General features: G+C 33.1%; 2 protein-coding genes across 3 annotated transcripts; one reads left to right on the forward strand and one right to left on the reverse strand.

Moving 5' to 3' along the window:
• Nucleotides 1-4,372: 4,372 nt before the first annotated feature.
• Nucleotides 4,373-8,468, reverse strand: LOC140817708 (F-box/LRR-repeat protein 10). Of its 2 annotated transcripts, XM_073177438.1 has the most exons (4): nt 8,190-8,468; nt 7,884-8,092; nt 7,514-7,607; nt 4,373-6,030 (listed from the first exon to the last, which is right to left on the reverse strand). In XM_073177438.1, the coding sequence occupies exons 1-4, from the start codon at nt 8,373-8,375 to the stop codon at nt 4,597-4,599; spliced, it is 1,923 nt and encodes a 640-aa protein (XP_073033539.1). In that variant the 5' UTR covers nt 8,376-8,468; the 3' UTR covers nt 4,373-4,596. The 2 variants fall into 2 exon arrangements, with proteins under 2 accessions (XP_073033539.1, XP_073033540.1); XM_073177439.1 differs by lacking the exons at nt 7,514-7,607; nt 8,190-8,468.
• Nucleotides 8,469-9,882: 1,414 nt separating this feature from the next.
• LOC140817729 (uncharacterized) lies at nt 9,883-12,326 on the forward strand. Its single transcript, XM_073177478.1, has 3 exons — nt 9,883-10,510; nt 11,352-11,471; nt 12,120-12,326. The coding sequence occupies exons 1-3, from the start codon at nt 9,953-9,955 to the stop codon at nt 12,135-12,137; spliced, it is 696 nt and encodes a 231-aa protein (XP_073033579.1). The 5' UTR covers nt 9,883-9,952; the 3' UTR covers nt 12,138-12,326.
• Nucleotides 12,327-13,528: the final 1,202 nt, after the last annotated feature.

Here is a 13,528-nt window from a genome sequence, read left to right on the forward strand (position 1 = left end):
AATATATGTACGTTTCATACTGTTTTTCCTCATTTCTTTTTCCATCCGTCCTAAAAAAAATATATTCTAATTTTTATATTTAATATAATTTTATCTTCTTTTTTTTTTTCAATTTACCTCATCATTAACACACATTAACTACTCCCAACAATTTTTCTAATCATATTAATACATAATTAAAGTAATTACAATTTGCAATAAATTATCAAAACAATAATATAAGTTGCTCACTATTTATATTTGTTTTTTCAAAGCATGTGGACGGTGCTACTAACCACGTGAGCTTTTAGCAATCTAATAAAAATATAATTGACGTACAATCTCAGATAGAAATAAATTGAATAATTATATTAACTTAATATATATCATTTTAATTGTCATTTTATTAAGTATTCCATATCAATTATCATAGGGTTAATCCTCAACATAAAAATCCATTCATTAGTAGCAGAATATAGTCTCAAAAGATCACTAAAAAATATCAATGTTTACAACCAAACAAAAGGACTAGCATAAAAACGAGATTGACAATCTCAACAATTACTGAAATAATCATTTTCTTTTTTATTAACATCTTATATGAGTCGAGGCGAGTGAGTTCATCGTCGATTTAATTTCAAGATACTACATGAAACAATGTCACTAAATCGTTATTTGTTCTCATAATTGAGGCAATATATGTCGTTATAAGTTTAGTTTCTAAAAATCCGATTTATTAAAAAATTATAAAAATTAAAACATTTTATTGTCTCGAAATCTATTCATTTACGAGTCAAACATATCTATATTTACAATAATAATTAATATTATTGATGTCTATGCGCGTACACGTGTACGTGAAAAAATAACTCAACTACTAGCTTGTGCTTTTCACGTGTCTCATGGGGCTGCCAGATGACTGGCACAATCCTGTACCCATCAAATTTTCATTATAAAATAGAATGGGTTGTTGGTAAATCCGCATGTGAAAATCACATTATTATTATTATTTTATTACAGTACTTATGTATATTTTTTTTAAAAAATTAACATTTTTTCATATGATATTTATGTGACATCGAGTGGTACCAATGTAGTGATGTCGTGTGTAATAAATATTATATTAAACTTGATAATATAGATGATAGAAATTATACAAAGACAACATAAAAGAACGTAACTCTTTAGAGTAATTATTATTGATTGACAAATATTACTTCTTTCGTTTTTCAGTATATTTATTACTTACCACTTATTATTATTATTATTATTATTATTATTATCATTTTTCATATTTATTTCTAAATTTTAAAATAACTAAATAATAATTTATATTTAGCTATAATATTTATTATCTCAAAATGATTTTCTTTTTTCTTTCGGGATCTGAGTTTTGCAAGCACCTATACAACAATCTTAGAATTCACACAACCATAACAAAATATTTGATATGCATGGATGAATTATAATATATCGTATCCATATCTTAAAATTGAGATAAAAATTTTATGTTTAAAACTAAGAGTGTCAATTCGAGTGGGTTGACCTGATTGAATAATAGTACTATTCAAAAATTGTTCAACCCGAACCCGAGTCAACCAAAAAACTTTCAACCTGAACCGAACATAAATCAAACCGATTAACTTGATTTTAAATTTTTTTTAAATAAAATTAAATAAAATTTAAAAAATTATTTTAATTTAAACATATAATAATAAAATCACCCTCATATATATGATTTAAATTTGAAAGTCTAATCGTAAAAAATAAAATATATCTACTAAATCAAATAAACAATTTTTTAAAAATAAAAAATATTCAAAATAAATATTACATTGTAAAAATTTATGATATAAATATACAATAAATATTTTTTCAAACATACAATATATAAAAATATATGTAATATTTATTAAATATATATATATATATATATATATATATATATTAAAAAAATTAAAATTTTCAGGTCAACTAATCTGGGTTGACCTGAACCCAACCCAACCTGATCATTTTTTTCGGGTCAGCTATCGGGTCCAACTCGATGATCCAAACACAAAAATCTCAAATCCAAACCTGATTTCTTTTCGAGTTAAACCATGTCATCAAACCTGATTTTTTTTCGAATTAAACCATGTCAGATTGATAGATCATATCTGATTTTATCTCCGTTCAAACATCAATTGTAAAAAGTAAATTGATACTCACATTACCAAAGTATGTATGAACCTGGACATGTTACAAGATCCAAATCCTATAGTTACCAACTTTAATGTATTCGAATGCTACGTTTGGTTGGAAGGATATGATAAAAAAATGATTAGTATGTAAATGATAAAGAAAATGATTGTGGTAGGATTGTAATATATGGTGTAAAATAATAGTATGTTTGGTACGATTTTTAAGTTTAGGATAATTTTGAATTTTTTGATGAAAAGACAAAATTGCCCTTTCCCTTCGCAGCGGCGGCGATGGCCGCCCGGGCGGAAATTGTCTGCCGGAAACGATTGACGGGGGCGGCGGCCTGAAACGGCCGGCCCGAAAAATAGGCCGGCACCGGAAATGGTCGGCGCCGACGGTCGGTCGGCGGTCGGACGGCGGCGGTCGTGGCAGCGGCAGCGGCGGTCGGTGACGGGAAGTGATGGTGAGTTTGAATATAAGAGAAGGGTAAAATTGGAAAAATAAGAGGTATTAAGAGTGGGATAAATAATCCTAGGGGTGAGGAGGTATTATTTTAACCTACCTAATATAACCTAATCATTCATGGGAGGGATTGACTTGGTTTAATAAAAATCGAACCAAACGAGTGATTAGGTGGGTTTAAAAAAAATAAACCCACCTAATCAAGCAAACCAAACACTCCCGAAGGGTCCACACCTCGAATGAATCAAAATAAATTAAGATGGACCGAAAATAAATATTTTTATTCAGAGTGAAAAATAATATTAAATATAATTATTTCAGTAAATACTTGAATCAAATACTAAAAAAATTTATGATCTAAATGATTGTATCATTCATATATTTTCATTTATTATTTTTTCTCGTCTCATAGAAAAAAAAATCGTGAAACGATAATATTTTAGAACAGAATTAGCACGTTTGAAAAAATAATAAATGTAACGAGTCGCATGCGGAAAAATGGATAAACCGATGATATTCTTCATTGGCCTTTGACTTTATCCTTTTACATTTAAAAATCCTCGTATCTTGGAATATGAGTTGGATACCGTCCACATGGCAAAGTGACAAAAGACTTTAGGAAACGCCTTTTCGAACCTCTAAAGGACACTCGCATAATTAATTATACGGGAACCCTAACTCTCGAATTTTGTTGTGTTCAATCTTTGGATATTTTTTTAGTATCATATTTTCATATGAAGTGTATCACATTTCCACATGAAGTATACCACATTTTGTATGATATAGTACCACAATTTTGTGAATAAAGAATGAACCCAAAAAAATATTTTGATTGGAAATTTTTCACCAACTTCCCCTTAATTCTACAACCTTCTGTTTATCTCTACTAAAATATACAACATAGTTTATAAAAATCATATTAATGAATTAGATTAGATTGAATATCTGTTACACAAATTTAATATATAAAACAATCTAACGAGAGCTTTTATCATTTATAAATTATTATAAATTTATCATATTTTTTAAATGAACACATTATTAATTGTCTTTTTAAAGAGAAAATTATGGTTGTTAGATATAATTTGTGAATTATTATTATATACTTGACCAGTTATACATTTTTAAGACGAGTACATGTACAACCGATTATTGTACTGCAAATGCAATGCCTTGTAACGTAAGTACGTGTCGTGTAAATCTTATCATCAAACATTGAAAATTGTAATATAGTACAGAAATATATGCCTCGTTATTTAAATTACATTAATAGATAATTAATTAGTCCATGAGTACTGGTTAATGTACTAATCAAGATATTTGAATGAATAATAAATGTAATTAATTAAAGTATTTGGATAAGTATAGAAATCAAATGAGCCACTGGCATCGACAGCACAATCCCGTTATTCGATTGATTTGTTTTCATTCAGAGTCAGATTAGTTATAAATCATCGACATTACGATGTTATTTGTATATGAATGTACAAATAAAATTGAAGAATTAAGTATTATTTTTAGTTTGTATTTATATTATTATTATTATTATTATTATTTTGAATTGATTTATTCCAGACTCAAAATTGGAACTGACTGAAACTTGAGCTTTACTTGAATTATTGTTCTATCTCAATTTGTTTGATTCTATCCCAGTATTACTGTTAAGGAATGAAGGGGTCGACTTACGATTCATTTATCGAATGATAAATTAAGCCAATAAAGCAAAATTAATTTAATGCATGCAACAAAATAACGCACATACAACATTTGATAAATCAAACAGCAGCAGCAATTTCTCTTAAGCAGACACACTTACACATCATACTACTTGCTACATGGCTCACGAATCGAAATCGAAATCGAAATCGAAATTGAGACCTTGTCTTTGACTTCTACATAATTATGCACATAACAGAGTCAGGAACATCAAATACATTTACATGACATGAGCACTCAAGATTTGATACACCAATCTTACTCGAATAACTCGTCATCTTCCATCTCATCATCGCTCATGTTTTCTCTTCCCAGAAGCCACTGCTCCAGTTCATCAACTTCTTCCATGTCTTGAAAAAATGTGTCGTCCAAGTCATCCCATTGGTCCGCACCTAGCTCCTCCCCACGACAAGAAATGGCCAGATATGGTCTGCTTCTTGCTAGAGCATCCACCAGATCCCTGTTCACAGAGCCAGTCACACCCAACCATCTTAATCTTGGAAAATATGGTTTCTTAAACCAACGAAATGCGAGTTGAGTGATCCCCCCACAGTTATAGAGATCCAATAGCTTCAAGGTACTCCCACGCCACACGTTTTCATCAACTTGCATTGAGGCTAATGCCATGACAGAAGTATCTCCAATGAGGGGGCATTGTCTCATTCGTAGTTGGGATATTGGAATTCGAGATTTTGCCAGGATAAGTACAGCAGTATCAGACAGGTTGGGAAGATTCGAAAGGTCCAATTCTCTTAGTTCCTGGTTTGAATTACTGTCGAATAAGTACGAAACACATCGGTCTGTAAGTTTCTTACAACCTCTTACAGACAACGAGATGAGACTATTAATCACCCCCCTACTTAGGTGGGAAATTCCCACGTCACTTATGTTACAGCCATCCAGCAGAAGTGTTTTCAACTTAGGAAGTTCATTGATAGCTCGAAGGGATTCATCTCCGAGGTTTCTACAATCTCTCATATCAAGCACACATAGATCTTTATTAGTAGTCAAGCATGCAACAGCCAAATTTGTTATGAGATTACACCACCTTAGGCTAACATACTTCATTGAAAGGGAAGTTGCCCTTATATCATGAAAAACCAGGTCGGTCAGATGGGTCCCATGAAAAACCTTGAGGTTGTATAACTTAGAGCACGAGTGTAAAATTGTCTTATATCCTGAATCAGTCACCTGGCAGAACCCACCCAGACAGATACTTTCCATGGCCGAGCATTTGTCAGCCATGAGAAGGATCCCAAGATCATTGACTCGCTTGAAGTATGTAGGAGCAATCTCCTGGCTTCTTACCAAAGAAAGGTGTTTCAACCTTCCACGTTCATTAATTTGTTGAAGGCCAGAGTTTGTAAGATCAAATGCCATCCTTGGTTCCATTATAGGTGAATCTCGAAGGTCTAGAGAGGTCAATGAAGTAAGATATCTAGATATTGTGTTGATCATGGTGTCGGTTATATAGTCCACACCAAGACATAGCTTCTGTACATTTGGCAATATGGAGGGCTGAATCTGATTAGCTGATTGACGGAGGCCCACAGTAGGGCTAAGCAGTTCTGTAACCATTACTGAAGAAATGTAACCGATTTCAAGTGAAATGAGCTTTTCAGAGGCTAGGATCCAGACACGAGCAAAATTATAACGCAGAAATATAGAGACATCGAACATCAGGATCAGAGCCTACAGAGAACAATTAGCAAATTTGGATTAGTGCTGACTCGTTATAATACATATAACAAAATGATTGATACAAACTATTGAGATTTAAGTGAATCAGCTTAAACTAGGAACAATTGACAACCAGCATGCTTCTCACCTTTATCATTAAATTTGGCACACAAATCCCAACTACAACATCATTCTGATCCCAAATTTAAACGCTCTAACAAATTTGCAACTATATAAAAAAAACTCCATGCTCATATTTCTGCCCCAATGATAATTATTCAAATATTAACATCGTCATATGCAACCAAGCACTTTTTTATTCCCCTAATAAAACACCTCGCGGATATTGCATAAAGAACACGAATTAGTCAATATGATATCATATGCAAAGACAACATGAAAATTGTGGCTGCATTATTCACTGAAAAGATATAATATGCAAAGCCAATAAAGAATATCTTCGATGGAACAATGTAGAACAAACTCTACAATGAATGAAACAGGGAAACTTGTCGACTTCAGAAAATAATGCGAGACAGATGTCAGTTGAAATTGAGGTTTTAGCGGCGAGTGAGTAGCGCAAAGCTATCCTGGGACAGCAAACAATAGTAAGAACAACACTATCAGAACCAACGATATCATAACTCATTCAAGAAAGAAAATTTATTAGCATTCATAATAACCACGTCCTAATCAAAGAAACAATTAAAATACTTTTAAAAAGAGAAGACATTAAGATCTGAAGCATGAGAATAGAACTCAACTTTTAGCTATTCTTGAAACCATGCTAGTGTTTTCACATCCTTCCTCTCATAGATTTTTCAACATAGCATCTCATAAGTGAAATGCAAAAATAAAATAAATAAATTTCAAATAAAAAACATTAACTAGACTTTTCAATGCAAACTCCTTCAGAATCTTACCAAGTTCCATGAGACAAAATCATACTATCATAGCAGAAGACAAATATGATACTTCTGTTGCAGATGTGTATACAGAAGATATATCATACGTTAACATAAATCTCCATCGAAATTGAGTAGGGGACTAGGGGCGATGTTAGCATCTAACTGGAAGCAGGAACAAAACTCAAGGGTAATCATAATTTATCAAAACTCACATATGATAGTGAATCTCGTTTATAAAAATCACTATCGTGTTGAGTGAATTGCAAATTAAAAGCACATAAGCTCATGCTGTGATAGATTTTATTCGCCAAATTCAGAAACAAGAGAACAGTAAACACTTGGACCCTTTGAAGCGTGATTAGTCGGTAAATGACACATCTTTCTCACTACCTATTTCCGAAATAACCAAAAACCTCAAACAGGTATGACATGCTTGCATGCTCATCTTATACCGCTTCAAATGATTAACATTCATACAGCAAACCCAACTTTAAATGAAGAACATCCTCATGTCTTCCATATTATGAATAAAATATTCCACACTAATGCAAATATTTATCCTAATAACTCATCGAGAGAACTTTTACTTCCAATTGAGCGCAACCACTCAGCAATTCCTCGAGATGTGATACATCAACTGATCGACCCCTTTTCTCTGCTACAGAACTCAAGTACAGAAACCTGAAACACAAATTAAGACAATGATGCTAACAAAACAAAACCTACTTCAAATCCAACACTGTGCACAAACCATGAATCATAAAAACAAAGTTACCAAAAAAAAGTAGGACAAATCTTAACAATCAATTTAGATTTACGCTGCGAAAAAGAAATTGTCTTCGCATCCAATAATGCATACCAAACCAAGAACAAAGAACCCAATGGATCACTAGAAATCAACCGGTGAACCTCCGTGGACAGAGAAAACTGGTGATGAAATGGCAGTCAAATACGAACCTCAGGTCTTTGCAATGCCGGCCAAGCTCAGAAAGAAGCTTTCCACTGAAATCAGCGCAATTACGAAGGCACAGCTCTTGCAAAGAAGGGCGAGCCAAAAAGTTCAGGGAAGAATCATCAAGGCGCGTGCAGTCCACCTTCAGGCTCCTCAAGTATGGATTGTTGAGACGCAGCAATGGGCTCAGTAAATCCATCGACGGAGCAATGTCCTGAAACGTCAGAACAAAAAAAAATTAGATATTTATTTAGACACCAACCGAAAAAAAAAACAAATCTTTGAGAGCAATCAAAATCTGATGGTCGTACGAGAAGGTGGAAGTTGGGGAGGAAGGACAGGATATGGGCGGCGCATGACCGGAAGGTGTTACAGGTGGAGGCGAGTGATTGGATCGATGGAACGTCGAGCTTCGTCATGATGGTGGCGAGAAGGGCAGAGGGCAGTTGTTCCAGACCCGGATTCATTGATTCCGGATCCTGGGTCGGGCTCGCCATTTCCCCCTTTATCTTACCCAACCCACGTTTGCTTTTCAACCGGGAGAGTGGATAGACGAGGATCACGATGATTAAAGATATTTGTTAAATAACTCTGAAATATTGAAAATGAAAGATGATTGAGGAATTCATCACCAAAATTTTAGTACATGTAATAAAAATAAGTCTTCATTTCTTTCGAAAATTTTGTTTAGGAGTAGGATTAAATATTACTAAAATTTTATTCATACTTTTCAATTTGATTATGGTGTGTCTTGAACTAAATGGATAGTCATGGGATATTCTTACACTGCATTTTACTGTTTCAAAACTGTGAAAAAAAAGTTGATGATTCAAAAATTGAATATTGTTGGTTCTTTGTGTAAGATTTAGCGTTTGTAGAGTGTGCTCTTGAACTTTGTTGATGCAATTATTTGATAATATTGAACATAATATTCAATCTTTTTGTCTAATATCTTTGGATGTTTGCAACTATGCAAATATAATATGACTCATAGTTATATATATGAGTTAGATTTCGAGGGTGTAGTTAGACTCTAGTTTATGACTTTAAAATGATGTCAGAGCTTAAACTCATCGTTATGTGTTTGGATGTCTTTGAGGCTCACCTTATCAAATTTTGTAAACATCATACTTCAATTATTCAAGTTTGAGAGTAATGAGGTACGTTAGGTGTCATACAACGGCTGCATTAAGTTTTTCAGAGTTATATATATATGAATTTAGACAATCTTCTCTACTTGAGTTAGTTTTTGAGATTGAGTTAGACTCAAGTAAACGATTTAACAATAAATTGTGATGGATCAACACATATATTTGAGAGATGTAATTTATGTTTTTTTAAAAATTATATATAAAATGTAAAATGTTTACTTGTTAATAGGAGACAATCCACCAGATCCTAACCTATGGAGGCCCAAACGATTTATCGGGATAATCAATTAAATTGTTTTATCACGTAAAAAAATATAACTATTAATTGGGCCATGGTCCCAGTTCTGTGAAATCGGGGTAAGAAATTATGGCCCATTCATCCGATTTTTATTTTATTATGAGAAAATTAAATTTTTGGATAGTATGTACGTTTTAATTTTTTTTATTATTATTACATTTTTTAGTTTTAATTTTATATTTTTAAATATTTTTATAATTTTAATATATATTTTTAATCGAAAATATTGATATTGACAACGCATCAGTGTCGTGACGATTTCATATAAACTTTATTAAAATAAGGTAAATAGAGACGATTTCATTGACCATATTTGTGATATAGATCTCTTGTTTGGATCACTTATGAAAAGTTAATTTTTATGTTAATAATATTAATTTTTATTGTGAATATGAATAGGGTTAATCTGTTTAACAAATTATGATATGTGAGACGATCTAACGTACACTCTTAACATAAAATACTAAAATTGAAATTCCAATTACAGAGGAACCAAAAAAATAATAATTTTACCAGTTATTTTCTCCGCTACGCATTCCATCGGTTCGCACATATATTGCGCAATATCAATTTCCCAAACCCCCCATTTTTCACGAGCTAGGATTTGATCGAAGGAAGGGGGGAAATGCCGAAGAAGATGGGAATTAACAGCAAATCAGAGGCGTCCAGGGCACGAAAAAACGTAATCGAATCCGAACGCAAAGATCGTGAATCCCGTGAGAAAGAAGATCAGTACTGGCGTGAAGCCGAGGGAGCCAAGTCGCGAGCCGCTAAGAAGCGTGAAGAGGAAGCCGAGAAGAAAGCGGAGGCAGTCGCTAAGAAAGCGGAGGCTCGCCGATTGGCCGAGCAGGAGGAGAAGGAACTCGAACAAAGCCTGAGGAAGCCGGATAAGAAGGCCAATCGTGTTTCCATCCCCGTCCCTAAAGTGACGGAGTTGGATTTGAGCAAGCGTAGGGAAGAGGAGCAGGCGGCTATCCAGCGGCGTGCGGAGGAGGAAAAGAAAAAGCAGAGCCGCTTAGCCGATGAGGAGGAGTACGAGAGGATGGTACTTGTTGCCAACACCAATCGTGATGATACAATCATAGAGGCTAGGACTGTGGAGGATGCGATTGCCCAGATGACTCTGGCGGAAAGCTTACCTGTGGATAAGCATCCTGAGAAGAGGCTCAAAGCTTCTTTTAAGGTACCATTTTAAAATCTTTGTTGGTTTCGATTAAGATTGTTCGGTGGTTTAATTGCTTCATTTCTATTGATTTTCTATGCTGAAGCCACTCGGACGGGTTGGATAGTGTCTCTACCTGTTAATTCATTTTGAATTGTTTCGCGACACCTTTTCACCTTTTTGTCTGTGGAACTATAGCAATATTTTTCATTTGCATGATGTTAGAATCAAATTTTCCCAAAAGATAAGAGTTAATTTTATGATTCAACTCCCCTCGTGTCTACGCCCAGATTTAGCATTAATGTCCAAGATGTACGAATTCAAATTGGTTTGAGTATTGGCCTATCATACAAGGTATTGTACACTAGGGAACTGGGTGCTCCTCATATCATATTAGAAACTATGTCTTGTGAAAAGTTCCAATTTTCCAGTTCATGGGAGATCATGTGTGGCTTATATAAACCAACTTATTTAGTTTAAACTGATTTGAGAATATGATATTCCTTCCTCGAGCAAGGAGTGATTAACTCAAAACCTCCTTTTCTTTTCTATTGTGGTCTTAGTCATTCTCATGTGGAAGTTTTTCCTTTTTCCTCTTTTTTTTTTTTACATTTTCCTTCAACTGGTAAAGGCTATTGGAAATTTGGAAGGGAAAGTGTTATTTTAACAGAGGCTTGTTTTTTATTTTTGCTGTAACTGTATATATTTAACTCCACAAACAATTCCTGATTTACTTTTTTGCTGAATTCTTTTGTTTTTTTATAATTTCTTTCTACATAATAATGTAAGCGTTCATCCTTTGGCGATTCATGTTGACATGTTTATATATGTATAATTCTTTTGTGAATTTTTATGCTTTTAGGCTTTTGAAGAGGCTGAGCTTCCAGGGTTGAAGGAAGAGAAACCGGGTTTAACACACACTCAATACAAAGACATGATCTGGAAACTATGGAAAAAGTCTCCAGACAACCCCCTTAACCAGGTGAAAGATGGTTCATTGACTTGAGATAATATCCCCTTTGACTTCTAAGCTCCAAGAAACATCATACTAGGAAAAACATTTTTTCAAACAAAGAGCAGTTAGATTAATGTTCTGATTCAATGATAAATCTTGAGGTGAGTTTGAGAGGTTACACACTTAGCATCAGTGATAAAATTTGATGGAATAATGTGTCTCTGTAACTAATGAGACAACTAACAATTAAAAACAAAAACTTCATTTCCATTAGTCTGAGCTTGCTATATTTTTCACGCTAATGTATGCATGCTGCCCGGCACTTTTGGAAATCTTTAACAAGAGGCGTGTGAACCATACGCTTTTGAATGGTGTCAAACCTAAATGATCCGGTGCACTCGATACTCTGCAGCGGTGACTAATTATTTACCTAGTAATTGGGGGCAAAAGACCTGGTTTGACAACAAACACCTAATCATTAGTAATGAAAATGCAATACAAATTCAATAAGATGGCTGGTTTGAGTTTATCGTTGTCTTCTACGTTACTATTTTTTTCGAGCTTGATATACTTTTAGCTACACAGAGAATTTTCTGGTTGCATTAGGTCATAATTCATTTTTGGGATGGACCCTCAACCGAGATATGATATTTTCTTTATTTTGTATGTATATAGATTGCCGAGCGGGACTGATGACAGAGAAACGTGTTAGTTTCTCGAGACTTGCAAAATATGCTTTATTCGGCTAAATATCAGCCTCAGTGCGCAATGTGCAGTTTAGCTTGGTTTTAGTAAGTTCAAATAAGAATGTTCATCCTATGTAAGTCGCATATATGTTAAACTATTTCTATTTGGATATATCATAATGGCTGTTGAACTCTACATTAGACCTTATTATATCTTGAATTTTACTTTGTGTATGATGCCTGAACGATTTAGTCTTTCTTGAGGGTCGCGGTGTTTGAGTTCAGCTGTCGGAATGTTATTATCTTAACAGTTGATCTGATGATTCTAGTGTTGTTACATTAACACTATCAATATTAAGATCGTTCATGAACTGAGATATGAACTCTTAAATCCATGGTCGATGTAATATTCTAACAGTAATATCTTATCACCAGATTTCAGAAATATGTCAAATTCAGGAAAAAAAAAAGTAGTCATAAAGTTGTCTAATATATTGGGCAATAAGTTAAAATCAATCAATTCTATTTACGTACAGTTTCTTGAAAAAAATCGCACTTCGTTTATGTTTTCTCAACCAATTAGATTCTGAAGTAAGATGAAATGAAATTTTTACTATTATTATTTTTACAAAATCATAATAAACAGCAGATTGTACACAAAACGGGATTGAATGCCCACAATCTAAATCTGACCTCGATAATGACACATGTTTTAGCAGAAAAATCAATCAATTAGGCAAAAATTTGTGGTAGACGGTTTCGTGAGTTGTATTTTATGAGACGAATTTTTTATTTGATTCATCAATGAAAAATTATTATTATTATTTTTTTGTCAAGAGTATTATTTTTTATTGTGAATATCGGTACGATTGATCCATCTCACAGATAAAAATTCGTGAGACCGTCTCACAAGAGACCTGCTCAATCATTTAACATATCTTATTACATGATTTAGATTTATAACTAGTGTATTATATAATTTTTTCTAAAAAATTATTTTTATCTTCGAATGAGACATATGTCACAAATCTAGACCGTACAACCGAAGATATATGATTTGTAAGAGAATATTTTTGTTAATATATAGCTAACATGTAGGCTTTTTATTATTTATTATCAATGAAATAAAATGTTTACTCATCTCTATTAACTGATCTTTAGGAGTTGGATTATTTATTTTCCTTAGAAAATCATTATAAAAATTCAAAACATAAAATGGATAATCTAAATCAGATCAAACCAAAATTCAAGATTAAATTGATTTTAAATAACTCATGATTTGTTTTAATTTGCAATTTTTATAAAATCTATGACGAATCAAATCGCAGATCATGTCACAAAATCAGTCTTTGGCCAATTGAAATTAATGAAAGGTGCAGTAAATTGGAGGACAGGGAG

Source organism: Primulina eburnea, chromosome 17 (genome assembly GCF_022965805.1).
Source record: "Primulina eburnea isolate SZY01 chromosome 17, ASM2296580v1, whole genome shotgun sequence".
Lineage (NCBI taxonomy): Eukaryota > Viridiplantae > Streptophyta > Magnoliopsida > Lamiales > Gesneriaceae > Primulina > Primulina eburnea.

Coding starts and splice junctions, on each gene's coding strand:
- LOC140817708 (XM_073177438.1), bottom strand. CDS start 8,375: ATGGCGAGCCCGACCCAGGATCCGGAATCAATGAATCCGGGTCTGGAA. Junction 8,093..8,189: donor TCCCCAACTTCCACCTTCTC/GTACGACCATCA, acceptor CTGACGTTTCAG/GACATTGCTCCGTCGATGGA. Junction 7,608..7,883: donor CGGCATTGCAAAGACCTGAG/GTTCGTATTTGA, acceptor TTTGTGTTTCAG/GTTTCTGTACTTGAGTTCTG.
- LOC140817729 (XM_073177478.1), top strand. CDS start 9,953: ATGCCGAAGAAGATGGGAATTAACAGCAAATCAGAGGCGTCCAGGGCA. Junction 10,511..11,351: donor GGCTCAAAGCTTCTTTTAAG/GTACCATTTTAA, acceptor TTATGCTTTTAG/GCTTTTGAAGAGGCTGAGCT.